Source organism: Podarcis vaucheri (assembly GCF_965113315.1).
Source record: "Podarcis vaucheri genome assembly, chromosome: 12".
Classification (NCBI taxonomy): Eukaryota; Metazoa; Chordata; class Lepidosauria; order Squamata; family Lacertidae; genus Podarcis; species Podarcis vaucheri.
The window spans coordinates 9,609,271-9,625,558 of record NC_138750.1 but is presented as its reverse complement, the minus strand read 5'-3'; the positions used below and the strand labels follow the sequence as shown (position 1 = coordinate 9,625,558).

General features: G+C 40.5%; 2 protein-coding genes across 2 annotated transcripts in view; one reads left to right on the top strand and one right to left on the bottom strand.

Annotated features, from left to right (window-relative positions):
* The window catches only part of BBS9 (Bardet-Biedl syndrome 9), a gene marked incomplete at its 3' end in the record, with an annotated part of 242,334 nt that extends 227,545 nt beyond the window's left edge, over window positions 1-14,789 (top strand). Inside the window, exon 22 of the mRNA XM_082192767.1 lies at window positions 9,454-14,789. Coding sequence (XP_082048893.1) covers window positions 9,454-9,494 — 41 coding nt within the window. The remainder of the gene's footprint in view (window positions 1-9,453) is intronic.
* LOC309515239 (uncharacterized protein) overlaps window positions 14,620-16,288 on the bottom strand; it is a 24,041-nt gene continuing 22,372 nt past the window's right edge. The window contains exons 6-7 of the mRNA XM_082192943.1: window positions 15,399-15,545; window positions 14,620-14,720 (exon numbers count right to left, since the gene is read on the bottom strand). The gene's annotated coding sequence lies outside the window, so the exon portion shown is untranslated. The remainder of the gene's footprint in view (window positions 14,721-15,398; window positions 15,546-16,288) is intronic.

Here is a 16,288-nt window from a genome sequence, read left to right as displayed (position 1 = left end):
GGATTTAATTTTAAGAAACACAAACTGATATGTGAGATAATAATTTTGAATGCCTTTGTGAAAACTGGGTATTCTACTGGGGATGTGTTATCCACACTTTTCTCATACCTTTATGTCAATTAAAGCATGTTTATGCTTGGATCATTTGAGTGAATGAGAATATCAGTTGAAAAGAATTTATGTATATAATTTGCCATTTCACAAAATTTCCAAATTACCAGCTACAATCACTGCTTCCAAATTCACAAGCATCAAGTCTCTTTGTTCAGCCATGCTTTGGGCTTCTGCAATAACCGGGCTTATTTCTCACCAGATCATGTAAACGGATGAAAGTTTTACTGTTCCCAAGCATGCTACGTCTACTAAAGTTTTACAGTTTCCTTTGCCCATTAGAAAACCATACTGCATTTTAAAATGTTACTTTCATCCCTCCTAAGACTTATTTGCAGCCTCATTGACTTCAACCAATGGTTTTCTAAGCCAATCATCAGATAATTGTCAGAATTACTTTGCAGGGGGCTGAGCTCCAGTTTTATAAAATGTGTTCAGGATCAGTCAACCTCTGATAAATCCTTAGTTACTTCAACACAATTAATTGCATGTAAGATACTGAAATTGTGGCATGGGCTTCCTGTTCCTTGAATTGTGGGGCTGATTAATTTTGCTCAAAGATATAGGCATACCTAAGCCCCGACCCATTTGGCAGTCTTAAATTTAGCTATAAAGGAGTTCATAGTGTAGCAGAGAGCAACCTCCAAGAATTTATACACACACAGAGAGAGAGAGACATCCTTTTACACTGCAATCCGGAAAACATTTTTTATTTTGCATTTAGATGCCATAATTATTGCCTCATATTTCAATTGAGAAATCTAACGTGTTCATAAATTCAATCATCTGTGCATACTAGGAAAGCTGTGAGAAATAAATACAGCTGTAAAAAGCTGTTGAAGTAACTGCAATTTAGCATTGAATATTTAAGGAAGGAGTCCAATGTACACAAACCATGTTCCTTCGTAAATATAAATAAATGAATGCTTCCTGATTGGCTTATTGAAATTAACAGCTTTGCCATCTTGCAGTCAGTTGATTCTATAAAATGATTACAATCAGTGCTAAGTTAGACGTTGAGAAGTTCATTCCAATGTACATACTCGTTTGAATTCTGACAAAATGAGTTACACTTAGGGCAATCCTAAATGAGGCTGCGGATAAGCAGAGCCCCCTCTATATATCCTGCTCTCTTGCTGATGAGGATGGACAAATTGGAGTGTTTTCTTCTTCTTCTTTACTGTTGCGCCAGTTCTAGGCTGTCTGTGATCTGTCCCACTCCCATGGAGGGGCCACCCACTTAATCCTAACCCCCTGTAGAAGTACTGATCAGGGAGCTAGGGTTCTTCTACAAGTTCACACTTAAATCCATCTTGGCTGTGAGCCCTGGAAGACCTGCTCCCTGCCTTACATGCCTTTTCCTATCTGGCCTGGGAGGGCAGGGCCTGGACTGACTCCAGCTACAAAAGCTGAGGCTGCTGAAAAGGTCAGAGACCATCTTGGCTGTCTCTTAATGCAGACTCAGATCATCAAGCCAGAGCTTCCACAGCTGCTGCCTGCCATGGACCACCGTTGGCAGCAATAGCAGCAGATATGTTAGAGGCTCGTGATAATAAAACTCCCATCAGCCCCAGCCACCATGGCCAATTGTCATGGATGTCATGGACAGCATCAGGTTTGGGAAGGCTGTCTTAGACCAAGTTTCTTCAACTCTTTTGAACAAGCCCTTCTTCTAAATTTGTTTTGCCTTCTCTTGCCCCTGCCCTGACAATCTATCCCATAGCAGAGCAAGCAGAACATGCTTTGCTGGCATGTGCAAAGATATTTGGATCAGGGCAATGCTCTAAAACTGGCATTAGAAAGATGAATGGAACGAGACATCTCTGACCCCTCTTAATACCAGGAAAATCACAACTTTATGATTCCATTAAGTACCATTAACCCCAAGAAGCAGCTCTTCCCAAACCAGGTTGGGATAATGAGGCCAATAAGACTCCTCCAGAAGGCTTGTCAGTGCCCTTGTAGAGGCATGTTTTAGCTCCTTCCTGTAACTTTGCACCCACTTCCAGGCATTCTGTGAACTCCAAAATTTGAGGATCACTCTAGGAAACCCATATGTCATCTTTGCATGGCCTAGCACTGATTCCTAACAAACAGGATAACCAAAAATTAACATACGATAAAATGCAAAGCAAAGTGCTGAGGCTTTTCCTCTTACTTTCATGTGACTTTTCTGTTCTTTTGAATAAAAGCCAAGAGTGACATTTATCAAGAGATTACTTGCGGGAGAAAGGTCTCGGAGCATTTAAAAAAAAAAGCACACTATAGGTTAAAAGCAATGTGTGAAACCCAAGATTGGAAAATATGACATGAAAGTAATTTTCCCTGGCTATTGTTTTCAAGCACATTACCCCCCCCCCAAATCCCCCAGTGCTTCCTCCTCTTGACTTAGGCTCCAAAGCAAAATGTCATCAAATTGTAAAACGTTATTGTATATTATTTCCAGAGGCGTTTATGGAAAGCTTGAATATTATTTTATTCTTCACACTATAATAGTCCCTTGTTAAAAGAAGAAACGGCACATTTGAAGAACAGTTATTCACCAGTGGTTAGCACGCACTGATGAACCTGCAGACCAGGGGTCGGCAAACTTTTCCAGCAGGGGGCCGGTCCACTGTCCCTCAGACCTTGGGGGGGGGGCGGATTATATGTTGCTTATGACCCACATTTTGGGCAAAAACTCTTATTGGGACCAACCCCAACGTTGCCCAAATGTGATTTTTTTTTGGGGGGGGTGTTCCCTCATACATCCATGCTGCTTCCTTTGCGTTTTACGCATTGGCAGTTATTATTTCTCTTGTAAGGCAGAGGGGTGGGGGGCTGAGGTAAGCGCACCATTCCTGTCAGCCCTGGAGAGCATGTGCACATGTGTGGGTGAAGGGAAAAGCCATTGGCCACGCTAAGTCAGGCTGGCGCTGCTCAAGCAAAAAAGTTCTTTTCCCCACGTGAGGGAAGACAGGGTGGCGGCGGCTATTTACCTTTCCATGGCTCAGCGCTGCCGCCACTCCTGAGGTGCCTCCGAGCCCCTGCCCTTCCTGAGGTCAGTTGCCGGCAGCTCCATGGTGGAAATCCGAACTGTGGCTCCTTTTCCCTCTTCCCTACCCCCCACCCCAGAAGAAAAGATTGCTGCGCGTGCGTGACGGATGGAGAAGGGGCTTGTCTTGAGTAGCCGCCCACCTCACTTTTGACTCCCAAGACTGACTGAGTTGCAAAATCCATTGAGCGTGCGCACTATGCTGGCTGCCTGGATTCCTGGATTGTCCGCAGACCAGATCTAGAAGGCAATTGGGCCTGATCCGGCCCACAGCCCTTAGTTTGCCGACCCATGCTGTAGATTCAACACTTAACAAATGTGTAGCGGTTCCAAACTGGCTGTGATAGGATAATAAGTATGAAGGCTGGGATTCCAAGAGCAACTTGGTTGTCAAGTTTACTATCAGACGCAATAAGGTTTTCCACACATGCAGTTTTCCTATCCAGTGGCCCAGTTTCTTTTTCCAATCCAGGCTGAAGGATCTTCTTCCTTGTAGAGAGTTTACAATAAAGATGAACCAAAAACTCCCAGTTTTGTTTCACAGTTCTATTCACAGACTGTGGCGGTGAGGGGACAGTTTGGGAAATGATTTCAGGGGTGTGGGAGAAGACTGATCTGGGGAAACAGACTTCGGGGGTGGGGCAAGAGAAAAGAGGCATAAATCCTGCAATGTTCGGGAGCAGAAGAGTATCATTACATTTGCAAAGTTAGAGGCTTACCTTGAAAAGAGGAGGATTTGATATCCCACAGCCTTTCCCCCCCAGATGTCGTTTCCCCCCTCAAAATGCATCTTATGGATGGGTGCCGTTTTGTGATGTAGCCTTTTTCCTGGGCCATGTTGGGGAAGAAAGTGCTCCCCAGGTGGGAGAGAGAGGCCACTGGAGCTGCGAAAAAGAGCACTGCTGCCAATTGCAGCAGCAAAACTAAGTATTAAAAGGTGTGGGTAGGAGAGAAAGCCTGAAACCCTGTTTTTCAAATTAAGCCCACCCCTTTTCCTGGAAATTTAACAATACTACTCCCCCCCCCAAAAAAAAGAGGTAGAGAATTTGTCATATACCCTTTATTGTCTACCCTTGAAGTAGCAAAAAAGTTAATTTCTTGAACTTTTGGCTCAGCTTGTCTCCAAGCAATCTAGATCTTCTATTACCCCCCCCCCCACTGATTGTGTGGGGGAAGAGGAGCCCTTGTGAGTCACAACTGTTGTTGTGTATCTCTACTGCAATGTATGAGGAGGCTCTTTGTGCAACTGATTTTTCCTTGTGGCTTTACATGTGGGACCGAGAAATCTTCTCATACAGCCTGTCATTACTCGGGTTTTCTCATCTTGCACTTTGTAACTCTTGGAAAACAAATTTATCCCAGCCTGATTCTAAAATGTACTTCTCCAAGTTGGATCAAAACAGTGTGATACCTTTAACTTGGTTTCACAGTGGCACTGAAGAATCATGACAGCGTTTGAGACTGGAGTCAAAAAAAGAACAATGCATCTATTGAGTCATAAGCAAGGTTCTACCAAAATGGAATTAGCATTTACCTTCTATTGTTTCAGTGCAAGAAGCCTATTGCTATGTAGCATCTCCAGTTATTTCTGTAGGGCGAGAGCTAGTGCTTGTCTGAACACAGTTGTTTGATGCCCTACATCCCTCCACTAATATGAATTGGGAAGCTCCATGTGTTCATTGGAATTTCTACACCTGGAACAGATTGCTTAATTAGACATCGGTATTCAGTGCTTGTTGTTTCAAAATAAATCCAGTTATGCAAGGAATGAAGCATGATGATCTTTGTGCATATTGTGTGAGAGCTAATGTTTGTCGGCTTTGTACTTATTTGATTTCCCCCTTCTAAATTCAGTTACTATATTGTTTCATATTTTGTCTAGTTGACGTGTAGAGAACTATTCTCACATTACCTGTAGGTTTCACCTGCGATGCAGGCTATTCTTGTTAGCATATTTTTTTTGGAGTATATATTGTTCCCATAAAGGAACATATGCAATTATAATGAGTTAACAGCAATATTAGCAGCCCAGCTCAGACTGCCAGAGGTTACTTAGATTGGTGGCAGGATCTGTCCTCTTTAGCAAGGAAGCCAAGAGTTTTCAGTTGTGATGTATAAACTGCAGTCGGCCAACGTGAATGGAAAGCTGTTGTAACTCGCATCTCTTTAAGAGGTGTTGGCTCTCCTTGCAGGCAGATGCTTGGTGGCTGCTCTTGCAAAAAGCAATGGTATAAAACTGTTGGAAAATGTTGCCCTCAAGGTAATTCTCCCCTGTAGTTTTGTCTGTTGGTGAGAATAGTTGCTTGCCTCATTAATGAAGGAGGCCAATCTGATACGCCTTTTTCGTTAAGCAACCAACAATGAACAAAGTCATTCAACCAATATAGTATCAATTCTTCTTGTAAAAAGCATAGGGAAGAATGTTTTAATTATATCTGCCCCTCCATGCTTAAGGGTATTCCGTTAAAGGAATCCGGGGGTGTTGATCTAGCCCGAAGCCCGGCTGGGGGGCTAAGGCCTTGACACGACCCCGACGGGAACACCAGGGGGAGCTTGAGTTGGTTCACATCGACAGGGCTCCCCCTGCCGGTGGCTTACCCTTACCGGACTTCCTGCACAATGGGCAGGAGTCAGATATAGTCAGGTCCAATCAATGCCTAAGCCAATAACGCTCATATTCTGTAATTCAATAAAGTTGTGGCCAAAATTTGCCCAATAACATAAACCTAATATCTGTGTCCTTGTGTGAGTTATTGCCAACAAGGGGGTGGCTGCGGGGTCTTGACACACAATGAACAAAGTAATTCAATCAGTATAGTGTCAATTCTTCTTGTAAAAAGCATAGGAAAGAATGTTTTAATTATATGGGGCTGAATGCTGCCATCTTTGCTTTTTTTTAGCCAGTGGTTTAGCCACCTTACTGTACATATACTGTCTTTATGGGTCATCATCATCATCATCATCATAGTTAACCTCCCACATGAGGCAACTTGCTCCTCCGGTCCTGGTTTGAGTTGAAACCAGTTTGCCCTTTCATCTGAACCAGCAAACAGTGGCTTGCACATGTGCTGCAATCCAGGATCATTATTTATAGTGTCTTTCTGACTATAATGTAGGAAGTACTCTCACCTTACACCCTCAGTATAGCTTTAGCATAGACTTATTATAATACAAAGAGTGCTAGTTGGATCACATCATCCATTAGTGGTGTAAACTGGGTTGAGGGTGCAGGAAGAGGCAGAAATGTCAAGTCATTAGCTGGTATCTGATACTCTGGTTGCTTTAATAACTGGACTTGCATTTGAATCAGTTCATGTTGCTCAGTTGCTTCTTTTGAAGATAAATGTTCCCAGCCTTAAGGTTATGGTAGGAAGATCTTGAAAGAGGCTCTTAAGAAATCTTTGCTTAGGCAGCCATTCTGTAAAATGAGCACAGAAAACATACAATCAACTAATCCAACAGAATGCCTATGGAATTCTACACATAGCAAAAGGGTATAGTAGTATATTTAAATTTCTTTTGTGCTTTGGGGCTTAGAAAGTGCATTCCAGAAGTGAAGTGAATACTTATTTAAATAAAGTATTATAATTTCAAACACACACCCCTTCAGTATTTCCATACAAATTTCTTTAGAATACCCTTCCTGTGCATTTGCATTACTTGGGGCAGATTACAGCAATTCAAAACAAAGCTATCCCATTAAAAACCAAAAATCATCAGCAGATAAAAACATTCTTAAATTTCTGATTTACAATCCTATTTCTGTCACCTTCATTACACACTTTAGACAAGTCACACTTGCTCTGTTCTTATAAATTGAGATCAGGGATCAATTGCTTACTCAGGATGGGGATAAGAAGGAGATAGTATCCAGGTTTCTGCAACACACAATGATTCGTGAATGTTATACATTATACAACATTAACCTAAGTGTTAGATATGGGTTTTTGATTAGTGCTTTACTGAACCCTTCTGGAATCTTGTATATATTCCAATAAAAGTTTGAGAATATGTTTCATATGGTCATATAACTTTGATTGTCCTGGGGTCAACTTCTAAATTTCAAAGTTTCACATTTTACTTGGGGTTTTTGTTTTCTCCTTCTCTTTCAGACCACAAGTTGATGAACTCACACTAGTATTGTTCAGCAGGCCCCAAATGCTATTTCAGCTTGTTCCTGTCCGAAGTCTCTGAAATAGACATTTTTTGGCATATGTTCATGGGAGAAAGATTATATGTAGAGAAAAAGGAAGCTGGGTCTTCCCACTAAAAATGTTGTTGTTGTTGTTGTTGTTGTTGTTGTTAAGTGATTGTGAACCTTTTGAACAATAGATGCATTTTTAGAAGATCATAATTATATTATCATAATAATTGTAGCTTTAGGATTCTAGGAAATTTGCCAGCTTGCCAATGAGTTACCTAATACATACTCAATCACATACATATACTATATACATATACCAAATACATATACTATATATAATTCATTTCCTTTAAATAAGGCCCACCTGCACAAGAATATTGTGATTGTAACATATTCTTCAGAATCAAAAATGGTTGCTAAATCTTCCCTTAGAAGGGGATGGCAGAAAGTGAAAATGTCCCAAGAAGTGAAAATACTTGTCTCAGAAAATGGAGAGAATTACTAGAGCTCTTATTTGAGTTCCATGTTTCCCCCTCGCTGTATAGAATTTCTAGAGAGCCCTCAGGTGATAACTGCCATTGATTCATCATTCTCCTATCATCAGCTAGTTTAATAATAATACCTTTATTGTCAATGTACAACCTGTTTACAATGAAATTAACCAATTATTAATCATTATTAACATCATATATTTCTTTTGAGAAATAATATTGGAAGAAAAGAAGCCGCAGCAGCTCTTAGATTTAATTTCATGCAGTAGCCCTTCCTTTTTAAAAGGCGCTTTGCCATTATTTATCCAGGCTGTGTTGTATCCTTCTTTGCTATGCCATGGGCCTTGTGGTCATAGTGCTGGTGGGAAATTTCGGTCTCGCTATTTCATTAGCCCATTAAACCATATGTAGTTTGCTAGATTCTAAATCATGTCTGCTGCTTTTTTTATATTTCCATGATTTTAAAATTGTACATTTTGATCATTTGTCTGCCTTGTGTAGTTTTAATTATATTGTAGCTTTATTTTTACCTGCCTCATGAGAACAGTAAACAGAATACCAGTGGATTAAAGAAATGACTCAATGAATGAATGAATGAATGATGCCATTTTCAGCAAATGTGCCTCTCAAATATTTGTCTTCTGGATTTCAAACTGATTCCCCCCACCCCAGCAACTCTGTGTGTATATGTGTTTTCATTCCCTTGATTAGTATTTGTGGTTTTTCTCAGTTTATTATAATCTGCCCTTTTAATTAACCTACTGCTTGACTCTCTCTTCCTGGCCATTAATGAAGTTATTAAATGAGACAGCATCTTATGGTGATCCCTGCAGCACCTCAGCGTGTGCTAACAGCACAGAACAAAAGAAAGTCCATCGCAAGATGACCTTTGCCAGTCCAACCCAACTCTCCACATGGTCCTTTTAATTGTCTTTTGGAAAGCAGACACTTTGGAGAAAGGAGCCTCAGAGACCCTGGGGGAATTAATGCTCTTGCTGAGACTTCATTGCTTTGGTCTTTTGTGTCCCCACAGTGTTTTTCCACTGAGCTGCTGCTCTTGATTAGCCTTTGAGGTGCTTTGCATCTCTCTCTGGCTCTAGATCCTCTGTAAAGTTTGTTCAGTTTCTTAACAACATACCCAGCCACTTTCTCATGTGACCAAATTCTTAAGAACCAAAAAACGACAGAGAAGTTGGGATGGAGGAATTGAAATCTGAATTGAACTATTCACCATTTATAGATTCCCGTTTCTCTTCCAAAGGCAGTTTTATTATTCCCCCTCCTTGCACCGTCAACATAAAAGGCGGAATTAATGGAGAGATAATTTTAAAGAAACCATCTCCCTGACTAATGGGTTGTTATAGACAGTCCTTCCAAGGTGTCGGCTAGTTATAAAGGAACAGCACTTTAAAACTATGCCTCTGGAAAGTTTATTCGTTCTCTTATCTCTTCTAAGGTTAGGTACACTTGGTCAAAGGAGCATAGAAGAACTGAAGTGCCTCTGTAATTTGCAAAGTAGTGGAATACCAGGAAATTAAATTACTGGAAAGTATTGACTTTGGTGATACTCAGGACTTTGGCAGGCAATAGAATTGCAAGGTATTAACATCAAGGCTGCTAGGTATAACCACATTTAGACATAATCTTCTTTTTTTCTTTCTGTTTCTCTCTAGATTTGCCACAGGATGAATTACAGGAAGCAGAAAAGCCATGAAAAGCGCAAGAGAACCCTCAGGAGGATTTTTAAAATCTGTGCATTTACAATCCAGCAGGAACAATTTATTTTCCTCTGTAGTGAACGCAACCAACCTCAAGAAGGAAGTCCACTAACAGTGCAAAATGCTTCCAATTGCATCCAGGCACCTGGCTATCCCTTACTTTGACACACTTTCTTATTAACAGGTTCTGGACCACTTACTAAACAGTCATATATGTATGGGGTTATAAGTGCTCTTTAGAAATTCTGATGCTCGATCAAAGACTTTATATACCAAGAAATGCACGTACGCACACAAACATTTCATGCGTATATCTCAATTTTTAAGCCTTTCACTGCCCAATCTGACTTGAGGATTGTTAATTTTGCCCTAATGTTACAGCTTTGATAAAAGTTAACCATCTCCCTGTCCCCCTTCAGCTAATGAACTATGTTACTAGACTTACCATTCAATATCCTCAATAATACATATTTCCCTTTTCCGGCTAGCTCCTGATGTTATTCTTGATAGTAAAATCTTCATACCTGGCTTTTGGAAGTTCTGAAACTCAGGGATATAAAAATGAGACTAGTTTAATTATTCATTTACGCCTCAACCATATATTTTACAGAATTCCAAAATCTGATATACATATGGCATCTTAGTGGGCAGATTCAGAGAGTGGATTTGATTTTAACTATGTAACATCATTGCACATATCTGCCAGTCCCAACTTTCAGGGTTCAATCCTAAAATGTTGGTGTTTGGATATGAAATAGCAGATTTCATACAATCTTGATTTCATACAATCTTGAGTTGCAGCCCTAAAAGGTCAGGTGTTGGCTCTAAAATTGAGTATTTTATATACGATAACGTGCACAAGAAAGCATTTGAAAGGACTAATGATGTCAAGATGAAAATAGGGTTAATTCAGGAACATGTACCATTGTGTGAAAATAACTCAGGCCTGTCTCCAACGCTACATGCTTTAATTAAGGCATATGCTTCTACTTTTGTTTTGGTCCAATTGGTGCACCACAGATTACAAAATGAACAAGCCACTAAAAGTATCAATCAAGGATTGGGTCCAGAGATAAGTACCACCTGACCCACCTCGGAGTAAGCATATATTGTTGGCAAGGACTAAGTTATGGGCAACATACAGCCTGTTAATCGCTTTAAAATAAGCATATGCTTAACTCTTCCACTGAAATAAATGGGACTTAAATATACCTTATTCTGGCTGGATCATGCCCAAAGTCATTGTCATTTCCTTCCATTTTGGGTCCTGTGAAAAATCACTACGTGACTACCATTTCTCATTGTAGAATTTTGTCTTCTGCAAAATTGGGCACAATTCCAATTCATCTTTTTCTTCGGCCTGTGAATACTGGAGCAGAAAGCATCTCAGTCTTATCTTTGTCAATTTGTCTGTAAATTGGCTTGTTTTGAATGTTCTGCTCACCCCCCAGCATCCACTTCCTGTTTGTGTTCGGTCAGATCGGGGTTAGGGTAGCCTATTTGCTGTGGCTAATTTAGTATTCAGAGGAAGTAGTGCTATAAAGTGAAGTTGTATCTGTCCCGCTTTTTGCTAACTTCAGTTTTTTTCTGGTAACTCGCATTGTAGCTGTAGACTCTTGGCTAGCCAGGTGCCCATATTTATGTTTCTATTTCTCTGCCCATAGAGGCCTTTGGTGGATGTATTTGGGACTAAGCCCAGTGATGCAGATTTGCTTAGTGTTAGTTTGTGCAATATTGCAACCTTTGGATTTGAAGTCACAGTTCAGTGTTGGCTGCCCCGGAACTCTTTCTGATGCAGGAGAATGGTTTGGCTTATGGCATCAACACACTTTGGGCAAGCTTTTATTTGTGTGTCGTATCTCTTTAGATGCTGCTTTGTTCTCTTCCTGCTGATGGATCTTTGTTTCAACGTGGCTGTCACAGTTCAACATGTCTTTAATGGTGAGGGCCTCATCCTGAGGGTGTGTGGGTAGGACCCAGATTTTAGGCTACATTCCTTCCTACGCATTTTCCTGCAGGAGAAAGTTGGAAACTCATGCAATGGACCTGTTGTGTATTAACGGGAAGCACGTGTGTGTGTGTGTGTATGTGTGTGTGTGTCTTTCCCTGTTTCAGGGACCACTGAACATCCAGGGGGAACTAATCAATTCCCTAAGCTCTTCAGTTTAAACATTAAACACAGTTCTAAAAGCCTCTTTTGTGGTCACAGTTCTCTTCCAGATAATTCTGATAAAATGTCCTATTTTGCCACTCTTTATTGTTGCATGTGATGGCGTGCCTGCGGTTACTTTATTTTAAAAAATGATAGTGGTGCTTGATTTCTTCCTGAGCAACTTAGAATTTTAAATGTCATTGTTTTTCAGAGGAATTAGGTCAGTGTTTCACAGAAGTACCAGTAAAAAACAGAATGAGCAACCGAAACCAAAAACACTCCCCTACACTGCGCTCCGGCTATAGTGGAAAGGACAGGTGGACTTGGGGAAGAAAATAGGTCCGTTACATTGGTGTCATTCCCCTGGTGTGGTAGATCTGGGTCTGGGCTTTGAGTTAACACTACGTGTCTGAACATTCCTCCATATTACCCCATGTCAAAGATACTGTGTCAGGGAGAAAAACTCCAGCCTAGCCTTTGCCTTGATACCAAACTTCATATATCTAGAAAGGCTTTTTTGTGAGAAAGTTTGCCATCATGAGAGACTCCACTTGCAGGTTGAATTGTTGCCACTTTCATTAGGACCATAGCAAAAGAGGCTAGGGTCAAGCAAAATGTGCTTTGCCCATACTGAAAGACTAGAAGCAGAACTACCAACTTCCATGATGTTCAAGTCCATTTTCTCCCCAGGAACAAAGAATGCAGTAATATATCCCATAGCCACAATTGCCAGCAGAAAGCTCCAACTAAATATGGATTAGAGATCGGAATATCCCACGCCCTTTTAACAATTAAAAGCTGTCACCAACATGGAAAAAGGCGTGTCTCCCCGCTTAGGGATGTGGGTGATTTAATGTTGCAAGGTTTGTGAGAAGATGTAAAAATAAAAATCCTACCTCAGCTGGGCAGCTAAGCCTCTGCATTTGCATGTAAAGCAGTGGAGGCGATCAGACGATGCACAACCATTTCCTGGAAAGGTCTCACTAGCTCATTCCACTTGGAACACTAAGCCAACCCATGGTTTAACACAATGAGCAAACGTGTGGGTTCCTGGAATCAAGATCACAGTCTCAGGTCCTCCCCCTTGGTCCTGCTGCAGACATGCTGCTCAAACTGTGGCTTAGCTGAGTGTAACTTGTAAACTGGGTCACCACCTGTGATGGAGATAGAATATCTGTAAAACAGGCTAAATTGGCTGATTCTGCCAAGTAAGAGATTGGGGCTTTTAAAAATGGAAGCAGGCCAACAGAGACTCGGTTTTGTCACATACATATCAATGTTAGTTTTCTTTGATTCTAAGCATAAAGTTAGTGAAGCATGGTATGGAATTTCTATTGAAATTCAGGAGAGTCCCTCGGGAACGTTTTACTGTTCTCAAACATTTATGACAGGCATGCACAAGATGTCCTCTCTGGGTGGGACACCAGTTGTGTATTGTGAATCCTCGGGTGTTTGATCTAAAGCACCTGCATTTATGGCCCCAGCTGGACTGGATAACAGTATCTGTAAAACAGGTGGAAGCCTTCAGTACATGGTTGGTGTAGCACACCCAAGGGCCACAGCTTGTTCAGTCTTGGCTTCCGATGTGAATAGAAATAGTGTGAGAACACCAGGCAGTTACAGAGTTCCCATTCACATCAGGACAACCTACTAGGCAGAACTACAGTATTTATAAAGAAATAAAATGCGAATTATTCATGGATAAAGTATGAGTAGTAATAACACATGGAGGTCTTTTACCTTTTTGATAAGATGGAGCAATTAATTACATACACGAGTTCATTTAGGAGGCAGGAAACAGTGCAGGTGAGTCACCATTTTCATTTTCCTTGGCTATGTGGATGAAAGTAGCTCAAAGGACATTGGCATTTGTAGCGTAGATAATAACGTAACAGAATGCCCTCCAACCTAATATCTGTTACAGTGTGATCATCTTGACTGCCAAAAACAGAAAAGTCAAAGCCAAATGTGTTTAAAAATTAAATATAAGCCAATTTGCTCATTGGGTGGAGGGTGGGGGCTGCTGTGCAAAAGTCGGCTCCCATGTTTCTGAACACAGTGGAAAAAATACTGCTAAGTCAAGTGTGGGACTCTGAAGCGATATTAAGTTGGTTACATGGCCAATAAAGAGGTCACAATCCTTAGTGTAAATTGAATTTTCTTGTGTTAGTTATTTATATTTTCAGTAAGGGATAAGAATATTTTTTTAAAAAATGTTCATTTACAATCAGACAAGCTTTAAATATGCAGAATGGGTGTTAGCGTCATCAACTTATTTAAAAAGTATGCTCTATTTTTATGAGATGCTTGTACCAAAACAAATGTTTGTCTTTGTCAAATATAGGCATATATAAATGTAGGAATTGTGAGCAAAGTGTTTTATGTTCTAGCCAATTCATCGCAGATGCTAACTTGATATAGTTTGAACTTTCTACCGTTTTTTCAAAAGTATTTTCTAACTTGCATCCTTCAACAAAAATGTCCAATTTCGATTTCTTTAAAGAGCTGAATATTCTGTATTACTTGATTGCTGAAGAATATTTGTCCAAGGCTATTATCCACAGAACAGGTAAGCATGCAGAGTTGCATCTACGTTGGTTGAGTTATTTAATAGCACGAAAAGCCTATTCCACAAATCAGTTAAATCAAAGCATTTAAAATGATGTTATCTAAGTTGTGGAGGGAGATGAAGGGAGGTTTAAGAGCTACTATACAGCGTCTGTCATTTGTGGATTGTGCTATAATAACTATTTCTAGTCTGCCTTTCCATTTTACAGCTGTTACTAACGTAAAGCAATTCATTTGTAGACAGAACATTGTTACATTGTCCACATTTCTGAACTACATTAAAACCTGCAAATTGTTTTTGCTATTTTGCTATCAAAATAGTATTAGGCAAAGAGTAATACATGTCTTTTTCTATTAGATTTTATTTCAATAATACAAGGTTTCTTATTGTCATCTATAGTTCTGTATTAGGTGTACACTTGATATTTTTGTTGCTATATAGGGAGAATATTTACTGCCACAAACCAAAGGATGTTGGGCAAGGATAATTTTCATGTTAAATCTGTAAGTAGAAATATACCATTATTTATGTACTGTGCTAAATAAAATGTTGTCTTTATCAAAACAGCAATTTTTACACATTTTTTGAAATGGATTTATTTGCCTCTGAAATCTTTTTAAATTATCAGTCTTCTGCAAAAGCAAAAAGTAACTAGAGATAGGTTGTTGAATGAGATTTGTGATGCATCTGATAAAAAAAGTTTAAATAAAAACATTTTACCCTACCTTTCTGAAGGAAAATTGCCTTTTGTTCTAGGTGGCTTGATGGTTCAGGATTTGCCTGTCGTGTTAGCAATACAAAGGAGCTCCTGACTGATCAAGTGGGCTAGTTACTGGCTGATAGGGGCGAAGCCTTATCTCTTATTGTTTGTTCAGCCATTATCACCCTTAGTTAAGCATGGCATGTTGCTAGCTGTTGCTCTGTCTTTATGGCAGACTGAAGCCAGCATCCTGTTTGAGCTGCTGGCGTCTGTTTCAGGGACCAAATGTTACATCCAATTTCTTGTAGCCTTAAGAAATCTATGCATCTGTGATTAAACTCCTGTGTAGTTTATTTAGCAAGATCAGTTCAAATCTACAGCACCTAAATGACACAATTGAAACATACTTTATGACCAGGCCGGGGGGGGGGGGCTCTATAAGTTTGTTTGCAGTTCTTTACCCAGTTTTTTTTAAGTACCGAGAAGAGTCATTCCTGGGGAAGGGTCATAGTTCAGTTGTGACATCTCCAGTTAAAAGTCTTTCAGGTAGCAGAGCTGGGGAAGACATTTGCTGTCACTGTACTGGGCAATGTGGAACCAATGGCCTGACTTCATGCAAGATAGGTCTGGAAGAGAGATAAACATTTTTTTTAAAATGTCATGCATTCATGTATTCTTAAATCAGGACTGTTCTGTTGTCTAGCTGAGAATCTGGAATCCCAAGGATCGTAGCATACCTTGTACATGTAGTGGAGATCAGAGGAAAGTGATGTGGGACGTTTGGCTAAAAGCAGGTTGCAGCTACATGGACCAGGCTTCCTCAACCTACAATTCCCATCATCCCTGACCACTGGTCCTGCTAGCTAGGGATCATGGGAGTTGTAGGCCAAAAATATCTGGAGGGCCAAGGTTGAGGAAGCCTGACATGGACAGTCCTGGCCCAGATACCAGGGAATATGAGAGGGCATGTAGAGGTGGCTATAGGTTCTTGACTTCTGCCCTTGACCATCACCTAGAATCATAGAATCATAGAGTTGGAATAGACCACAAGGGCCATCGAGTCCAACCCCCTGCCAAGCAGGAAACACCATCAGAGCACTCCTGACATATGGTTGTCAAGCCTCTGCTTAAAGACCTCCAAAGAAGGAAACTCCACCACACTCCTTGGCAGCAAATTCCACTGTCGAACAGCTCTTACTGTCAGGAAGTTCTTCCTAATGTTTAGGTGGAATCTTCTTTCTTGTAGTTTGGATCCATTGCTCCGTGTCTGCTTCTCTGGAGCAGCAGAAAACAACCTTTCTCCCTCCTCTATATGACATCCTTTTATATATTTGAACATGGCTATCATATCACCCCTTAACCTCCTCTT